Source organism: Malania oleifera, chromosome 11 (genome assembly GCF_029873635.1).
Source record: "Malania oleifera isolate guangnan ecotype guangnan chromosome 11, ASM2987363v1, whole genome shotgun sequence".
NCBI classification, from domain to species: domain Eukaryota; kingdom Viridiplantae; phylum Streptophyta; class Magnoliopsida; order Santalales; family Ximeniaceae; genus Malania; species Malania oleifera.
Genome location: NC_080427.1, coordinates 36,971,945 through 36,992,575, shown reverse-complemented (window position 1 = coordinate 36,992,575; position 20,631 = coordinate 36,971,945). Strand labels below are relative to the sequence as shown.

Sequence of the window (20,631 nt, the reverse complement as noted above, 5' to 3'; positions counted from 1 at the left end):
TCTCAGCACCAGCATCCATTCTTGGTTGTTGATGCTTCTTGATTTACCAACTGATATTTGAGGGGGGATGTTAACGAAGATAATTCAGGCAATTAGGCTGTAAATAATGCTGATTAGGCTATAAATAACGCTGAAAATCTGGCAGCATTTAAGTGCTGGAAATCAGGCAATTAGGCTGTAAATAATGCTGAAAATCTGGCAGCATTTAAGTGCTGAAAATCAGGCAAAAACTATGTAAATCTCTTCTATATAATGAAAGCAAACTAGATGAAAATGGCATTCAGACCAAAATTAACAGACATCACCTTCTACATTTGAAGCCATAGGGAGATTTGTGTGTGAGAGAGAGAGAGAGAGAGAGAGAGAGGGAGAAGTTGTTTCACACGAGGAAAGACAAAGCTTATAATTCTTTCAAACATAATACCATGCACATCCACACATGAGTGTGTGCATTCAGAGGCACATGAACAATGTCATGCTTTCGCTAAGCACCGTCATAACCTGTATGTGGAAACCAAGAAACCATAAAAAGTTTGGCCATGGTAATCATACTGATCATACTCTTATAACTTCTATCATTATATATTAATATCAAACTCAAATGCCATCCTCAAATGTAGCTTCTCATGGCAATGTGATAAAAGGTATTTCCACATTTCCTCCTATGAAAATTGACAAATAGAAGACGATCTCAGCTTTCAATAAGGGCAACGAATAGTCTGCAGAGAATTTCATACCATCCCCCAAACCTCCCTTCGCCATCAATAATAATAATAATATTAATGCAAACAACTCACCCAATGTTTTCAAGATGTAGAATAAAGAACCCTCGCCTTCATGGCCTATAAGGTGGCCAAGATACCGGCATGGCCCTTCCTTGTAATTACGTATTTCTGGAGTTATTGGCCACATAATGCTCAATCTGTGACCTTCTTTTATTGGGACAGTCTTGACCAGAATCTGATACAATGTAAACCAAAAGGCACCAAGAGAATAATTTTACGAAGTGATTCTTCAGTTGTTCATATCTTAGGAAATTCTACAACCCTTTGCCTAGGAATAACAACAGCTCCAGTACCTGAAGATGTTCTGACATGCAAGGCTGACCAGTAAAGCAGGAAGAGCTTCTACCAGTATTTCGAATATCTTGGAATTTGTGCTCTACCAGGCTTTGAATTTTATCAAGGCTCTCTGTGAACATCAATAACAAAGAATTAAAATAAGTAACAGATCAAAGTAATCCTAGTGTCACAAAAAATTACATGCCCACCTTTTCCATATATAACCAGATGCATAACGCTGGCTGAATAATTCTCTTCATAAAACTTAATAAGCTCATGTCTTGTATCCAGCCCCCTTTTTTTTGGTTGAACCTCCAAAGTATCCCAGTTTCCTAAAATAAAAGCAAATTTTTTTCCTTAGTATAAAAATGAGAGAATACTCTAAACTGCAGACGAAAATTCCCACTAGCATCTTCACAAAGAAAGCAAATATAAAAGGATGTTCATCAGAAAATATCCTAGGCCAGTGGTGATCAGAATAAAAAATAGGAACACCAAATCACATAGAAAACTAAAGAAAGTTCAATTTCTCATTTTGAAGAAGCAAACAAAAAATAAAACAAAGCTCACCAAGTTTTCTACTACTACCCAAATTCGAGTCAGATTACGTCAAACCTCACAAGAACCAATCTTTCAAAAAAGACAATATAGGAATCTTATTTTTGAGCAAACAAACCTTTTTAAAAAACATTTTTTTGGTCAATTTGAAGCCCACAATGGGGCTAAGCTACACAATGGAAGGCAGCCCAATTCCCATTCCATACCCTTCCCCTCATTTTGGTGTCAATTTCAATTTTGAGTTGAAAAATGACGGAAATTAGTAATAAAGCATGGAATTCTTTTATGAAACTTTAGAAATGGTTAATAGACATAAGAATAAAAGTTTTAGGACTAAGAGATTATAAACTATGAGGTGCACTAAAACTTGCAGTATGTGTATTAAACATGTTTGTAGTATATATGTAGTAAACATATTCTGTTAATATAAATGCAACTCATATCAATTAAATATTATTAATTATACAAATAAAGATAATTTAGACATGAATAGTTAAATAAAATGTTATTGCAAGTTCATTTTCTAATAAAACTTCAAAAACCTTTGTAATAATATTTTGTTTCAAAAAAAAATAATTAAGCAAGAAATTTCACTTTACATCTAACTCTCACATTTGAATTCCAAGGACATTTCTTTCTATGGTTCAGGACAAGTTTCACTAAAATTTTGAGATTTTGATAAATTTCAGATGATCGTATAAATTTGGACAGAAATCATGTAAGATAAAAATCAACTGCCATTACAATTTTGAGGATGATGGAAAACAGAAATTTCAAAAATTTGGCCATCTCAAAAATACCAAGTAGCATGAAGATTGTTTAGGCAATAATGGAAATTTAACAATACCCTAGAAATACCAAGTAGCTTGGGCACTTACAAAAATAAGGGAAAAAGAATGAAAAAACAAAAAAAAAAGCTTTAAGATGTTTACCTGTAAAGAATCTATGATATGGATGACCCGCCCCACTTAAATGTTTCTGAAGCTGTAAGAGAGATCATTCGAGCAGCAAGAGCAGTTATGAATATAATCCAAAAAAAAAAACCCCTACTAATATGAGTGAGTACAAAGTAAGAGACACATTAAACACAACCACAAAACTGAGCATTCAGGAAAACTGAGAAGAGCTTCAGTTAGGTGTCCCCTACTGCCTTTAATGTTCCAAAATACAATTCACATGGGCTCCTAAAAACAATGTATTTTTCCAGAACTCAGGAATCATAAATTGCATACAAACTTTGACATATTAAAAAATCTTCACTCTCAAAATTCAGTAACGTCTACATAAATATTCTGTATCAGAACCAAGGCACATGTGTCGGCTAAATAAGATACTCTTGCAAAAGGTAGATCAAGACAAATGGTTTCGGAAAATCCTGCCACAATAATAATTGTGTTACAAATATAAATGCACAGTAATACGAGAGAAATGGCAGCATATTCAGAGCATGCGACAAAAAGTAATGTGATAGAGGAGAAGAAAAAAAGAATGAACAATTTTTTTAAGAATTTGGGCTCATCAAGGCCCCCTTATTTTCTAAATGCGTCACAACAACAGTCAAGGGAAAACAACATGGAGGGCAAAGGATTTTGGAACCATTTCAATGTTTATTTATACTAGAAGTACAAAATGCAACATTAAATGTGCGCCTAAAATTCAATTTCATCATTTTTAATCCCGAGGAAGCTATCAAAGGCAGCAAAGTGAAATGACTGATACCTGGTACAGTCTCAAAGCATCAGACAATAGATTTTTTTGATTTTCTGATAGAGAGAGAGAGAGAGAGATGATCAATCACTATTCACAAAATACAGGAAATTGTGTGACAACAACAAAAACAACCACAAACCAGAATCAACAGCTTTTATTTCCCTCGTTGTTGCATCAGCTGACATCAATGGTTTGATAAAGAACTGTGCAAATCTGAACAGTAAACCACATGGAAACATCTAGGCTCACAAATATTAAAGAACAAAGAAAGAGAAAATGCCCAAAGGAAGGGAACATGCACAGGGCTGCAGGGAACTAATGGAAAAGGAAAAAAGGCATCTACCTGTCCAATGCCTCTTCAAAACAATCGGCATTCACATCAAAGAAATAATTGGTGTGCTCATAAGATGTGTAAGCATTCGTGCTACCTCCATGCTGAGAATCAGAAAAGAAGTCATAAGGAAAAGCATCAATGAACAACACTACATTATTTACAAGACAGAAACATCAAAATATGAATAAAGCACGATATTATTATAAAGGGTAAAATGCACTGGCCTTCACACAGGTTTGACAAAAAGACGCAGACCTCCTTAAGGTTTCGAAAATCTCACAGACCTCCCTTGAGGTGTGGAAAAAGACATCTCCCCTGAGATATTAAAAATCCCACGAACTTCCTCTGATATTTAATTTTTAGGATAATTACTCCCCCTCCCGGGCTTGTCTTTCGGATAATATCAAGGGAGGTCTGCATCTCTTTGTGAAACCTCAAGGAAGGTCCAAAGGATTTTTGAAACTTTAAGGGAAGCCAGCATCTTTTTGCCAAACTCAGGGGAGACTAATGAAATTTTTGAAATCTCAGGAGAGGTCATATCTTTTCCCCAAACCTCAGAAGAAGTCAATGTCCTTTTATGCCCAAAAAATATCATATTTGTAAAGCAGATATACAGACACACTTCTGTGAATGTGGAAAGTGTCAAGAACAAGTCATTAGGCTTTAAGGGGTCTTGGATCTTTTGTTATTTCTTGGTCTTTTTAATATTAATATATGCGTGAGACTGCACATGTTGAGCTCCTGTTTTCCCTCTGTTCCTCATAATCATCTCTCTCTCTCTCTCTAGAAACTGCAACATGGTAGCAGAGCATTCTTTCATCTTCCAGTTAACAGAAATTCAAACAACCAAAATTTCAAGTAGTGTTAGGAAGGACACATGCAATTTCTTCCAGCGCTGGTTGTCTCTCTGCATAGTGTGGTTGTCAAGGGTGTCAAGGGTTTGAAATCAAATAGTTGGCCATGAACCCTAGTTTATGAAGTCTGCCTCAAGAGGTTCTTATTTTGTGCAACTTCATCTTCTATTGACTGTGGTTTCCACAGTGTTTCAGTCCCTAGAGAATGTTAAAAAGATTCTAATTCTGATGGTTCTTTTAGTCGATTGCTGTTTGGTGCTTCATTTTATGTTCTTTGTGCTGAAAGCATTCTATCCTGTTGTTTAAGGTGATTTCTACAGCTGTTAGGCTGTTATATATGTGGTGTTGATCCATGACTGAGTAGCTGGTTGCCATGTCTGGACGTGTGGGATTGTTCAGGTGTTATTTGCTGGGGCCAGCTGCTGTCAGAGAATGCTGTTTGTGTTTTGGTTCAAGTTCTTATGCTCTTTCTTGTTTTACTAAACCAGTGAAATGCAGGTTGAGGGTTCTGTGTAGTCTGATAGGCCTATTTATTGGTGTGCAATTTTGGGTTGGTGTCTTTAGACTTTTTCTGTAACAAAGATTTGGAGCTTCAGCGACTGATGATATGGTTGCTGATTTTCTTTTTTGCTGACTTTCTATGATTTGAAAATTGATGCAGTGTGTTAACTTTGTGATTTTGATCTGGTAAAAGTTTTGAGATGGCTTGACTTTCTGTGGTGAAATGATTTAGTAGAGCAATGAGTTCATTTTGCAACTACTGTTACCAGAATACCAGCTCTAAGAATGTTCCGGTGCCTGCTTCTGAATACAGTCCCCAAAAACTTATGCTTTGACTCAGTTCTCAGCAGAGGCCTACCTCTCATGAGATTCTGTTAACACCAGACTTATTTCTTTTTTAAAAGGATATCATTATAGATGAAAGAATGTACCCTAACTTCCATTGATTTATGACACAAACAACAATAAAGCAGACATAGACAACTCTCCCAAACTATGACACTACCTCTGCAATGTACTTTGAATAGGCATCTTCCAGAGGATATTTTTCGCTGGCATAAAACAACATGTGCTCTGTAAAACAAAACATAAAGAATCAATAAATAGTAATTAAAAAAACTAAATCACTTACTGAAACAAAATGATGCAATTTATGCCCCAATGCCCATACACAGAAAAGGTAATGCTTCCAAACCAAAATTACTTAGAGCGAAAACTTAATCTGATACAAAGTCAAAATAATAAAACAAAAGTAGGCAATAAAGAAAGAAGAGAAGAAAGATACGAGGGGTTGCCAAGATTTTTTTTTTAATAACAAAAGAAGATTATCTCATTAGAGAAGGAAGAATGTAAATCCTCATGATCCAAACAGGAAAAAAAATAAGCAGAAAAAAACAAAGAAAGAAACATCAATCAAGCTTACAAAGATCGCCAATGCTGTTGGTTGCCAGAGAATCTCACTCATTTGAAAGAAACAACCAGCACCAACACATCAATGTGAAGCTAAGTAATGAATATTATCCCATAACAAAGGAATATTCAACTGCTTCCAAGTAAATGTACATGCATTACATTCGAACCATAAACCCCACAGTACTGCCAAAAATGTGCCATCTCCATAATTCTACAGCATCCTTGCTTCTACCAAAACCAGAAAAAGAGATAAACCAACAAATTCTCCACTATGTCCAGGCAAATACAGCATTTTCCTGAAAAACCAAAAGTTCCAAATTTTCCGAGCAAAATCACAGCAGAAAAACAAATGAGAAAATGTCTCTGAACTGTCAATGCATAGAAAACACACATCTAGAGAAAGTGCCTTCGAAGATCAACTACTCTGCAGCATATTGTTGGGGTTAACACTATTAAGCACAACCAGCTAAATAAATGCCTTAACTTTTGTGTAAACTTTTGGCCTTTCAAATTATTTTATGGAGAAAAAAGGAGAAATTAGCACTAGTCAAAATATTTAAAAAAAAAAACCAACTACCCACTCCAGAGGGGAGATGACAATTTTCCAACATCATCAACAAAGAAGGAAGCTTCTGCCTCCCTATCATTAAGAGATCTATGAAAGTGGAAATCCCAAGAAGGCATAGGGACCATCAGAAACCAAAAACAAAGAAATAACAGCTTTATGCCTTGAAGTTTAAGCAGTAAAGACAAGGAAAGAAATGGAATATCTTCCCAAACACAAATTCAAGAACCTTCATCTAGAACAAACTTAGTGTAAGGAATGAAAAGGGGGGTAAATCTGATAGATAGACCTCCACAGACTTTATGAAGAACATTTAGATCTCAAATTAGTAACCAACCATCCACATGCAATCCAAACGTACTTTTAATGACTCTATGCCAAAAAAGGACTCCTCTAAGGGAATCACCAAATCCGTTTAGCCAAAAGGGCAATGTTCTTTGACAACAACTTTCCAAGATGCAAAGCCCCCTCCATTTTAGACCTACAGGCCACTTCCAAACTAATCAAAGGACCCATATTCAACCAACCCCAGAGGAAAATATCCCATAATTGTCTCCAACTTAATAGCTATACGCACCAGAATCCTAAAGATAAACAAGTAATACAAAGGAATACTACCTAGACAAGCATGAATAAATGTAATGCAATCCCTAATGAGAATAATACTCCTTTCTCACCCGTCCAATTATCCAAATGCTCGGACACCCTCTCCACCAATCGGTTCCATATGTCCAACGATCTAGAATTGCCATCCAAAGGAACCCCTAAATAAGGCAAGGTCCAACCCAAAATAGCGTAAGCCACTAAGAAGGCCGTCTACGAGCACTCAAACTAATGGCAGCAACACCACTCTTACCCAAGTTAATTTAATCTAAGAGACCCACTCAACAATATTAAGAAGGCTCAGAATTTTCAAAAAATAAGGACTGTGATCACCTAAGAAGAATATAGTACCATCAACAAACTGAAGTGCGAAACAACCACCCCTCTCTCCCCACTTCTAAACCTTTTGCGAACCCCTTATCCACCTCTGTCAACCATTCTACTCAAATCAACAACCACTAACAAAAACAAAAAGGGGGGGTGGAGAGAAGGATCTCCATGTCTTACACCCCTCAATGCACTAAACCAAGACTTAGGTTCACCATTCACTATAGCAGAAAAGATAATATTAGGCATGAAACCCCTCATCCAAGAACGCCACCTCTCCCCCCTTTCCAAGATAAATATTATCAAGGAAATTCCAACTAACCCTATCATAAGCTTTTCAAATTCCAATTTAAAAATAATCCACTTCCCCTTTCTCCTCTTCCTTTGGACGTCCTCCACTACCTCATTAGCAACCAAAATAGCATCCACAATCTGCCTACACCCACAAACACACTTTGAGCCTTAGAAATAGTATTATCAAGCATAGTACTCAACCTATTTAGCACTTTAGCAATAATCTTATACACACTAAATACTGAACAAAGAGGTCTAATATTAGCAATAACATGTCTACTCTTCTTAGGCACCAAAGTGATGAATGCGGAATTAATTCTCTTATTAAAAATCCAATTCGAGTAGGAATCATTAAAAACTTTCAGCAAATCCCACTTAATCAAAAAAAAAAAAGGCAGCCTGGTGCATAAAGCTCACGGGTATGTGGTGGGATTTGTGGAAGGGGCATACCACAATGGGTCTACAGTATGCAACCTTACCTTACATTTTTGAAAAAGGTTGTTTCCGGGCCTCAACCCCGTGACCTCCATATCACACAATGAAAGAAAGTGTTAAAAAGTAATTTGCAATTATAAAATGAAAAAAAAAAATTATAGGCAGTTGTAGAATTGTGTAGAAGCATAATTGTGTAGAAGATTGAAGAATTCCTTGAGACTCAACGCATGAGCTGGCATAAGTTGGCACGGGCCATGCATTAATGCCCAAACTGACATACGTGCGTATAAAAAGGCAACCTCATGTAACTTGTGCAATGCATAAAGAATGCAATAGCTCCAGTTTAAACCATATGCAAAATCCATGCAATATATATATATGTCTAATAAAATTGAACAAATTTTCCTATTAAATTCTTTTAGCCTACCATCAATTCCCATAGCCTTCAATAATATTTCCAGCACCCAGCAGAAAGCCATGTTAAACCCATATAAACCAGGAGCTTTATCCCTAGCTATCCCAAACTCGAAAAAAAAAAACCCTTGCTACCTCCGCCTCAAAAGGTCTTTCCAACCAAATATCTCATCCCCAGAAATGGGAGTCCAATTCTAACCCCTCAATCATAGGCCTGCAAGCGTCCTCCTCAATATAGAGGTTAGAGAAAAAGCAGGGCCTGATTAACCGTGGAAAACAGTTCTCGTTCTCCAACTTTAGTTTTTCAAAGAACTATGAAAAAACAGCCTTATTGTTCAGTCTTGCAACACTTATATAAAAAACTAGAAACCAATAAAATTTTGGCACTGTTCACATATAGGTAATAATTTTACTTTCCATTTCCAAGTTTTCCAATAATCACAAAAATGCCACCTTGTTTTCCAATTTTCAAAATCTGTATAGGAAGGTTGGAGAACATTTTTTATTGTTTCTAGATTTCTGATTTCCTGCATAATTTTGGGGTTTTGGAAAACAAGGTGTGATTTTGTAATTATTTGGAAATCTAGAAATGAAAAACAAACAATGTTTTCCACAACTAAACAAATCCTTTATTTGTACCTCTTTAATACAAATCTTGAAAACACAAAAAATAAGTTGATATGTTTATAAATCTTTGGAAAACTAAAGAAAATAAAAAGTGATGAACTCAGACACAATCAAACAAGGATCAGACTAACCTCACCCCTACCCAAGCCTAATTCCCTAATAAGGATCTTCCTCATCTTCCTATTAACTAACATGGAATTAGACATGAAACTAAAAATGCAAAGGCTGATGTCCTCTCCTCTCATGATGATTTTCTCTCTCACACAAATTCCTCTCATTATACATCTCTCTTTCATTTGATATCATAATGCTAGCAAGTTTTGATGGTGAGTGTTCATTCAATCCAGATCAAAGGCAAGTCCTTCAATCTGAGATTGGATAAGGTAGGGAAGGTTGGAGCTTTATTTGTTCTTGAGAAGAATCATAAGTGCAATTGATGGGTATGACTCTCTTCAGCTGCAGTTCCATGGTTTTCACAGGGGTTCTCGTCTCTTGCTGGTAGGTTGAGCAAAGGCTTTTGAAGATTCCGAGTGGGTTATGTTGATCGCTGGACAAGGATTCCTGCGACTAGGGCAGGGATGTCTATGGAAATAGGGTATGGATAGAGGGGTAAAAGGGTATTCCATTTGTTCCTAAAGGGTTGAAAAGGGATGGGTGATCTCGATTTGGGAATGCTATCGTTGCTTTGGAGAGCTCTTGTCGGTCAAGCTCTAATGGAATAGGTAGCAAGAAGATTTATGAAAATCACTCCTAGATTCAAATCGTTTCTAGAAGTGTAGATGATGGTGGAGGGCCATTGATTTCTAAGTGTGCAGGAAGTGGTTTGTGTTTGTCATGAGGAAGAATGCAAGAAGAGTCAATCAATCAACTACACACGAACAATCGTGGCAACGTTTATGGCTGAGCAGTCAAGATCAGATGACGAAGAATCAAAGATTGAGTGGGTACGGCCATGGTCTTAAATTTCCACGAAATTGCCGAAATTTCTGCCGAAATTTCTGATTTCCATCACCTTAGAAATCGAAATGGCAATCGATTTCCATCTTGCATTATTTCCGTCGAAATATCAACGAATCATCCAAAATTTATCGAAATCTTGAAATTTTAGCAAAACTTGTCAAATTTTTAACTATATGATGAAATTTCATCAAAATTCAAAGGACAAATTTAGGAGTGAAGTGAAATTTCTATCTTAATTTATTTTATTCATTTTATCGAAACAAAAGATTATTACAAGTGCTTTTGAAATTATATGAAAAAAAAAACTTATAGTAACATTTTATTTAACCATTCATGTCTAAACTATCATTATTGTATACTAAATAATATTTAAACGATTTATGAATTTTATTTGTATTAACTAAATATGTTTAATGTACATCTTACAAATATGTTTGATACACATACTATTTTACAAGTTTTCCACCTCCTACAAAACATAGATGTATTTAATTTGTAATATATTAGTCCTAAAACTTATATTATTATGTTTGTTAACCATTTCTAAAGTTTCACAAAGAATTCCATGCTTTATTACTAATTTCCGTTATTTTTTCAAATCGAAATCGAAATTGACATCGAAATCGAAATTTCCGTACTTTTGGAGCTTCGAAATTTGAGTCGAAATCAAAATTTAAGACCTTGGGTACGGCCTAGCTTATTCCCAATCAATATAGATTATGATCGGCTGTTCGGAAATAATAAAATTTTTTAAAATCTTTGTTGGCTTGTTGGTTAAAGAGGCCCAATGACTTAAACACTAGTATTCAGTAGTGAGGAAGTCTCTATGGTTATGCGCAGACAGGCCAATTAAGTGGACACGCCCAAAAGTCTCTACAGGTCCCTAACCATAAGGAAGCCCTTCCGCCCAACACTTGTGAGGTTATGGGAATTCAGCATTTTTAAAGCAAAATCAAGATGAATTGTGCTCATCTTTGAATCAGGTACAAGATGTTCTAATCGGCCCTTACTTGTGCTCCTCTTCAAATAACATCCTCGATGGTCATAAGGAGGGATGCTCCGTTAACAGTAAAGAGCAGACCACGAAAGTAGGAAGGCAGGATTCTAAAAGCTATTATAATTTTCTAAAGGATGATGCTTCTCCTCAGTAGGAGGAGAAATGATAATAATGAGAGTTTTAGGGATGAAAAGGGGTATTTCTAAGAATCTAAAATTCTTGTGAGTTTGAAAACCGGTACTTCATTTTTGGTTCAGTTGGAAATCTAGCTGGTAAGGGAGTCAATTTGGATAATTTGAAGAGTGGAAAGGTTTGCGTTCGCCGTAAGGAAGTGCAAATGGGTTTTGAAGGGAAGAAACTTAATGAAGATAAGCAAGATTTGTCTAGAGAGAAAACATATAAAACTATAGAGAGATTCCAAAGGTGTTCTAAGTATAGTGGAGGAGCCAATTGATGAGAGGGCCAAATTGAGTAAGAGATGAGGAGATGTTTCAGATGAGAAAAGTATAGGGACTAGCGATTTTGAAAATGAATAAGTTTTCTGCTGATCATATTCTAGATCAATATGGTTTTTCCTACGATTCTTCTATTGATCGCCTTGAGTATTTATCTTATGTGCCGCCTCCTCCTTTAGAAGGATTAGAGGGAATTAATATGTTTAAAGATGAAGTCCATGAAGATGAAACAAAAGGTTAAGGATGGAATTCTGCCTACTCCAGTTCAATAAATTTCTAGGAAGGACATTGAAACTCAGAGTTTGTTAGATGACTTGGGCCTCATGTTGCCTAACATGGAGATGAAGTTAGGTTTGATGGTGGCAAATCTAAGGTGAAGAAGGGTCAAGAGGAATTAGCTAATTTCAAGTGCTCAGTGAACTATGACGGTAAGGAATTGAAGAGGGGATTTCTAAACTGATCATAGCAGATTTTTATTTTTTATTTTTGCTTTAATTTTATATTTTTCCTTTTTAACTTTTACTTTTTTTTTTTATTTAATTGTAAGGATTTAGTATCCTTGCTATGATTGTGGAATTCGCTATTAAAATCACCCTTTTCCCATTTAACCTCCAATTTTAAACTTCCTTTAAAAATCAAATCCTCCAGCTCATTCTTCAACAAAACCTAATTAACCTACTCACCCTCAAAAGACTATCACCTTCTTATTTCTACCTAGATAATCCAACTCATCTAAAATGCTAGCCTTCCTACTCCTAATATCACCAAACACCTCCCTATTCCACTTTTTCAACGTCTCTTTAAGACGCTTAAGCTTCCTCATAAATGTGTACCTTGCCAACCTCTTTCCAAATCCTCCCTCCAAGAATTCCAAACCAAAGACCAAAGAGAATCATGATTCAGCCACATATTCTCAAAAATAAAAGAAGAAGACCCCAAGTAACCTTTTTTTTTTTAATCAACAAAGAAAATTCATTAAAAAGGGCATCGAGGGGATACCACCCAAGTGCAAACAAACAAAAGGGCATCACTCGCACTACAAGGTGTCGAAAATTTCAAGGATTACATGTGTGTCATTCAGAAACAATCCCTTGTGCCAATTCGGTAGGACCCCAAGTAACCTTGATAGACTCCAACAAGATAAGAAAATGGTAAGACGCAATTCTACATAAAACGGTTTGAGAGAGATTCAAAAACTCATCCTTCCACTTACTATATAACAAAAACATGTCAAAACAACTAGAAACATCCCTTGCACCACCTACAAACCAATAGAAAAAAACAAGTGACCGAAGGTCCCTTAAGCTATAATCTCTAATTAACTTATTAAAATGCTTGAAGTAACCATCCGACCCTCTTTTTTTTCTTGTCTAGATCAAGAAGAAAAATAGTGGAAAGTGGAAACAAGGTTGTAAAATTTAAACAACTTATTTCTAAGGCTTCCCCAAAAGATTATGACCCAAAAGTCAAAGCTAGAATTAGTTGGCAGTTTTATGGTTAGAAGCTTGTGGCAATCTTGCTAAGGACATGCAAGGGATTTTCTTGTCATAGGTTGATAGCTATTGCTGTCTTTTTCTTTATGTCCTTGTTGAGGTACAAGGTAGAGGTTAGTAGTGGTTTACACCTACTTATAGGGCTTCTAGGACAATTTTTTTTTCTATTTTTGGATTATGCTCTCCAAATTGGTGTTTAGGGCCAATCTAATGTCATTAGGTACTCTTCTTAAAAGCTTAGGGGGGTTCTAGGTTTTGCCTACGCCATGGGAGGGTTCAATAACTTCATTAGGGGGCGTGATCTATGAGGTATTCTCCCATTGAATGCACATTTTACTTTGTTTGGTGCTGGAAGAACTATAACCACTCAGATTGATAGATTCTTTTTACTTTAGAGTGGAAGCACAATTTTCCTAAGATTTTGCCAAGGGTGGTTTCTAATCATTGCCTGCTATTGTTCATTGTAGCCCTATGTGTTAGTTTTAGATTTGAAAATATGTTTGTTTCATCCTTCTTTTGCCCAATTGTTTAAGGACAGGTGGGAAGAGTGTTCTGTTGAAGGGGCAAGAGGGTTTTCATTTCATAAAGAAGTTGAACTTTGTCAAGGAAAAATTAAAGGCTTGGAATGTCAAAGCCCCCGGTGATGCGTGTGAAAAAGAAAGAGATCTTGCAGGAGATTAGCAGTTTGGATAGGTTAGAGAACAAAAGCCCTCTTTCTTAACAGTTGGGGTACAGAAGTTCATTTTTCGAATGAGTTTGAAGAGGTTGTTTTGGGGGAGGAGATTAGTTGGAGATAAAAATTAGATTAAAATGAGTGAGGCGAAGGTTTTTTTTTTTTCCAACAGAAAAAATTTATCAAGAAAAGAGGAAAGAACTATAAACTAGAAAAGGACAAGAAATCCTCAAGACTAAAAAAATGAAGGAAAAATAAAAAGAACAAAAAAACCAAAATTGAAGCCTAGGGTAAGAAAAAAACTACAGCTACATCAAAATGCCTCTTTCCAAATCCTTCCCTTCATAGTTAACAGGGCACTATAGATTGGCTAGCTTATGTTGACCCTTTTTCATTTTGCTCCCACCACAATCAAGCCTCACTTCTTGTCCTCCATTGTCAAACAAACACAAACCCAACTTGTCCAAAAGCTTGAGCTTCTTTATCCTTTTCACTAACCTCTTTAACCAAAGGGGTACCGTTATACTAAGTTCTTTCATAGGTTGGCTAATGATAGGAAAAGGGCAAATTTTGTTAAAGAGTTGGAGGCGCTTGGGTTGAGGGCAGTCATATTGTTAAGGATCATGAGGTTATTTGGGAGGAAATTAAATGACTTTATAGGCCTCTTAAGGCAAAGGAGGTAATGATAGGATTATGATAGAAGGTTTATATTGGCGTACAATTCCTGCGGACATTGCTTTATGGCTACAGCCTACAAATATCTTTTGAGGAGGAGGAAGTGAGAAGAATGGTTTTTGAGATTGGAGAGAAGAATGTTGCAGGACCTATTGGGTTCACATTGACATTTTTTTCCAGAGTTGCTTCGAGGTGGTTAATAGGGACGTCATTAAGGTTATTAGTGAGTTTTTTGCCAATAATATGCTAGAGAGAAGCATGAATTCTGACTCTAGGTCTGTTAGTTTGGTTATTAGTGTGTACAAGATTTTGACTAAGGTTTTGGCCAATAGACTTTGAATGGTGGTTGACACAATCTTTGATACCCAGAATGCTTTTAATATGGTAGTGGATGATGCTAGAAGAAAAGGTAGAAAAGGGATTGTTTAGAAATTGGACATTGAAAAGGATTTTGATCAAGTTTGTTGGAAGTTTCAAGTTAGTCGCTCATTTATTCCCTTTGTATTATTTATGTTTGTTCAGGATTCCAGTGCATGTAGCTTGCCAGTTAGAAAGATGATGGGGAAATTTTTTATGGTCTAGTGTGGACTTCAGCAAGAGAGACCATTTGATCATGTGGGAAACCATGTGTAAGTCTAAAGAGGGGGGAGGATTGGGCCTGCCAATTTGGGATCTAAAAACATCTCCTTGACAGATAAGTGATTATGGCAATTTCCTTTGGAATTGGGTGAATGCTAAAGCTTGAGTGAATGTTTGTCATGCTAGTCCTAGAAATTTATTTTCTAGGTTTAAAATTCGTTCTTTCCACATATGAGATTTAAAGTTGCTATTGGTGAGAATTTTGCTTTTGAGAAGATTTTTGGATTGGGGATGCTCCTTTCCTTTCAACTTTTTTCAGTCTTTACCATTTATTAGCTCCTTAATGCTCCTACTATTTACCTTCTTCGAATTTCAGGTAACTTGAATGAGAAAGACTTTGGTGATCTTATTTTTACGATGACTGTACTTGAGTCTTTTCATCTTTCGATGGGGAGGGATGGTAGATTTGGGTTTTGGATTATTCTAGGAATTCTTCTTGCAAATAGCTTTTTATTCATCTCATGCATGTTCCTATTACTGCTCCCTTCTGGTTATATTCCTTCATTTGGAAATCTAAGATTCCCTCCAAAATCAAGGCCTCTTGAAAGTATTAGTACAAATTATGTCTGTCAAAGAAGAAGGCAAAATAAATCTCTCTCTCTCTCTCATTAGCTTTGTTGTCAGTGTGTTGAGACTGCTGCATGTTTGTTTCTGCATTGTTCCTTTCTTGGCAAGCTAAGAATAAGTTGCTTAGTGTTTTGAAGCACAGCGAGTTTGTCCTACATCTCTAAGGAGTAGGTATTCTGTTTATTACAGGGGCTCTGGTAAGAAGGTGAGGAAAGAGTTATAAAGAAACATTTAGTTGTTTGCATTGATTTGGTGCATCTAGATGGGAGGCAATGCCATAATTTTCAGGGGTTCTTTCTTGCTGGTGATAAGTTTTGGTGTAGGGTAGTGTTTTTGCATTGCTTGGGATTAACAGCAAATGGTTTGTTTAGAGGGTTCCTTAACTAACTTGCGAAGGGATTTGCGTAAAGCTTTTCATTAGCATTCCAAATTATCATTTGATCCTTGTGTTTTGTTCTTTTTTTCTATTATTCTTTTTTTCTTTCTTCCTAGAGGATGTCTTTCTCTGTTCTTTATATTTTATTCTCTAATAAAATTCTATTTGATCAAAAAAATTGAGGCAAATATTACATAAAAATATATTTACCATTAAGTTGTTTTAGTCCTAACTCCTACGTACTGGTCTTGGTCACCAAACCATGTACCTCAATACAATTCTTGATCAACACTATCGGTTTGCACCCTATGTAGGGATTGCAACACTCGGTTACTCATCCATACCTATTTACCCACCCATACCAACTTTCAGTAAAGGGTATGGATGAGCCCCTTTAAATAAATGGATCATAAATGGGTAACCCATCAAACACTTCATTAAATTACCCACTCACCTCACAACCCATTTGTGATAGCAACATACCTTGTCCATGAGCCTACTGAAGGGCCAATACACTAGGAGTTCTTACCAAATACAACCAACAAAATGAAGACAATTATGTCCAGCATCGACCCCCAAGAGCTGGCAAATTGTTTGAACCAAATATGATGGTATCGAGCAGCTTGAACAGTCGATTCAAGAACTCTGGCACTTGGATCATCAATGGAATTGAACTGGATCAAGAGCTTGGGAGTCTATTCACTCACGTTAACATTCAAGAAGAAGGCCTCTCCAATTTCCTTAAATCTCTATCTTAAGCCCACTCCCATGCATCAGAAGAGAAATTTCCCAGGTATTATGTTGTGAAATAATGTTTCTCAAACAATGCAAAGCAGAATAGCAATATTGTATAAAGGATCAAACATACACATGCAACAATCTAAATGATGAATCCAGAATCATTCCAACACTATAGCAATATAAAGAAAACAAAGATAAGAGCAACAACACCAAGAAATACGTGGATCGGCAAAGCCTACATGCACGGGAGCAATCGACAAGAGTTCCACTATGAAGATCAAAGAAACACAATACAATAGATTACAATGATCCTCTTCCACTCTCTCTTCTCACAATATGCTCAAAAAAGCCATATTTAACAACCGCACGGAGGTTTCCCTCCAAATACCCAACCGTCCCAACTTTCAAATTCAAAATTTGAAATTTTTCTCACAATCGTCGAGCTGCTGGTCGAGACTCTCAGGAATTCATGTCTAAAATTTTTAGGGGACAAGTCGACCTGGTAGAGCTCCCAGTCGAGACTTACAAGAATTCATGTCTGAGATTTTTATCTGCTCTCACTCGTCGACGAAATAGACACACTCATCGACGAGTGCCTATTGCACAGCACACCCATATGCTTTTCTTCTTTTATTTATGAACCCCACCAAGTATAAGAGCAACACAAACACAACATATTAGATATTCTGATGTGGAAGCTTCCAAGCTATCTTTTCAAATTACACATCGAGCAGATATTTTCCAGGACAATTCAGAGATGAATTTTCATATTTGAGAATCATTTGGAGTATGGTGTTTTTTTCTCAGGTTTTGTTTCTAAGAAATGGGAGGAAAAGAAAAATAACATGTTGTGCTAGCTTTTAGATCAAATTAAACATTCAAATCAGATCTAAAAACATTTCAACAATCATCCTAGCGTGATGACATTTAGCACAAAATCATCCTATCCAGGAAAAGAAAAGCATTCAATGAGTTGAGTTGTATGACAGACAGTAAGAAATTTTTATAATGTCTTTACACTACAAATTGAACATTCCAACAATATCCTATTGTGATGACAATTAGCAATTAACTTACTGGGCAAGAACATATATTGACCCACTGTGGAGCAGGAACGCCTTGAGTCATCAAAGGCAAAAATACATTAACCAAGCTTAAGAGTTCCCAGCTCAGCTAATTTAAATCAAGTGAGGTCGAAAAAAATGCTTGAGCTCAATTCAGCAAGGTGAAATTCTTCCAACTTATACTGGAAATAAATTTTAAATATAGAAAGACTGGAAACTCTGCTACTAACCAATAATTTATGCCAAAGGCATTAAAATGCAGAATTAGCATCTCTAAGTAAGAAATCACATAAGGCCATTGCCGTTTAAACTTAAATGTTTTAGCATGCAGTGACCACTCCGAAACTCAAAAACTGCGCAACTTGCATTTTGACACGCTTATGTAAAGGGGAAATTACCGAGAAAATGAGCGAGACCCTCGAGACCTTCAGGATCGCTGAAACAACCAACGTTGACGGCCATGGAAGCAGCAGCCTGAACCAGAAACACAATCAGGAACTCATATAAAGAATACGTCGATTGAGTCAAATCAAGAACCCTAGAATCAAAACCTGAAGCAATACTCGGAATGACAATATCGACAACCGTTACCTTGTCAGTTTCGGGATCGCTGATGAGGAGGACCTCGAGAGCGTTCGAAAGCACAATCCGTCTGTACTCCCTCTTGTCCGTGCGGGGCTTCACGATCTCCACCTGCTCCTTGCCGACCGCCATTTCTTGCTACCTGCTCCTCTGTGCAATAGAGGAAGTGTAACTGCGATGAGAGACACAGAGCGAAGCCGAGCAAAGAAATCAGAAATGTGAGAGTTCGTGCATGACTTGGAAAGTTATACAGCGCTGGCGTCCTTATCGTCAGAATTTAAGTAGGTCTTTGAGACCGTTTGATGATAAGACAATGTCAAGCCTGGGGTTACACTTCCAAGCTAATTCATAGTGAATATGAATTTCAATATTCACATTTAAAAATATATGAATTTAAAAATAATTGCCATATTTTTTTTTTTAAATGTAGATGAAGCTCCTTTCAAATCTATCTAAGCCATATTAAATTAGGAAATGAAAACATTATAGTTTCATCCACTAATGTTTTTTAAATAATTCACTAAGTAAGAGAATTGAACTTATAACCTTAAAATATTTTATATTTTATTTTATTTAAATTCACATATATTTAAATTTAATTTCTAAAATTTATATTATCAAGTGCATTATACATATAAAAAATTAAACACTATTTATATATACATTTTTTCTTCTTTTTACTAGGGATAGATAAAGAAAATTAAATTTTGATTCGAATAATTGATTCAAATTTATACATACGAAAAAAAATTAATAATTATTTGTTTGGTTCAGGTTTGATTCATTCTGCCCTTTTGGCTATAATTGTGCTCTTACTCAACCTTTTCAATAATGACAATTAACTTAACAACATCCTATAAATATTTTTTTAAACACAAATATTATATATTATACTACTTCTATAATTTAAATTTTTTATCCTTAGATTATCTATATCGTCCATAAAACCTTTTTTGATTCAAATTTAAATTTTGATTCAAATTTTAGTCACTGTAATTATATCATTAATACTTGAGGAGCTTATTAGGGTTTAATTGTTAACTCTGGATGGGCGAATTGCATTAGGATAATTATACTTTTATCCTAACAGTATATTTTATAGCACCAATGGGAAGAAAAGGCAAGCAAAAACGTTCTCCACGGATAGAAGAATTCTCAAAGGACAAATTATTAGATAATGAAATTATGTCACATTACTTTTAGGAGTATAGATTTCAGATCTTAAATTTAAATTTAGATGAATTTGAAAAATATGTATACAAATTTATGTTACATCTTATCAAAAACCGGTAAAAATCTAAATCTAAAACATTTCTAAACATAAGGTCATATTTTCAAATAACCAATCATGGCGAGATGCATAACCAAGTAATTTCTCCAAACAAAAGGTTGTTCTTTAAAACTAATTAAGTGCTTTCTCCTTACTCTTTCCCGAGAAAAAAAAAAAAGCACGACGAGAAATGTGTGCATGTGTGTGTATATATATATACAACCATTTCACATATAATTATTTTTACCTTTTATTATAATATTTTATCATTTGATTTTTCTTTTTGACATTTGTATTATTATTTATATGTCCGGAATGAACTTGATTTTAATAGATCGTTGTTGTTTGAAAAATACTAATCAAATAAGTTATTGATTTCAGTTTTTATGTTCTATTTTTGAGTTTCAATTTATATTTACCATATATCTTATGTGAAGAGAATTTGAATTTGAATTTGAATTTGTATAGAATTGGATAAAATGTAATATAAAATTATATTTTATGTTTAGAAAGACATTGGATTTGGATTTGTACCAATGGAGTCGGATAAAGGTGTAATATAAAATTATATTGAGATTTATCCAAACCATTCAAATTGAAATTTAAAGTTTAAAATTCATGCTCACACCATATAAATTTCAAATTTAGTTATAAGAAACAATTAAATTATGAAACAATTAAATTATCTTATTTTGCACCCCAAAAATATTGTCTCAATCAATTTATATTCTAAAATCTTCCACCATGTTAAATTTCAACAATAGCTATGCAGCAAAGCAATACCATCGTAGTATTGTGAAATAAAAGTCAAGGGTTTTTCATCCCCATAGATATTTCGGGGAAATTATTGTTTAGAAAATTTGGAATATGTGTCGTATGTATTACTTCAATTACAAAATGGATCAACAAACTAGGTCGCATTACAAAATGGGTCAACAAACTGG

General features: G+C 35.4%; 1 protein-coding gene across 1 annotated transcript in view; it reads right to left on the bottom strand.

Moving 5' to 3' along the window:
• The window catches only part of LOC131167344 (insulin-degrading enzyme-like 1, peroxisomal), a 72,283-nt gene extending 53,547 nt beyond the window's left edge, over positions 1–18,736 (bottom strand). Inside the window, exons 1-10 of the mRNA XM_058126123.1 lie at positions 18,427–18,736; positions 18,234–18,309; positions 5,524–5,591; positions 3,673–3,764; positions 3,469–3,542; positions 3,339–3,382; positions 2,552–2,603; positions 1,271–1,393; positions 1,079–1,191; positions 798–960 (exon numbers count right to left, since the gene is read on the bottom strand). Coding sequence (XP_057982106.1) covers positions 798–960; positions 1,079–1,191; positions 1,271–1,393; positions 2,552–2,603; positions 3,339–3,382; positions 3,469–3,542; positions 3,673–3,764; positions 5,524–5,591; positions 18,234–18,309; positions 18,427–18,549 — 928 coding nt within the window. The 5' untranslated portion in view covers positions 18,550–18,736. The remainder of the gene's footprint in view (positions 1–797; positions 961–1,078; positions 1,192–1,270; positions 1,394–2,551; positions 2,604–3,338; positions 3,383–3,468; positions 3,543–3,672; positions 3,765–5,523; positions 5,592–18,233; positions 18,310–18,426) is intronic.
• Positions 18,737–20,631: the final 1,895 nt, after the last annotated feature.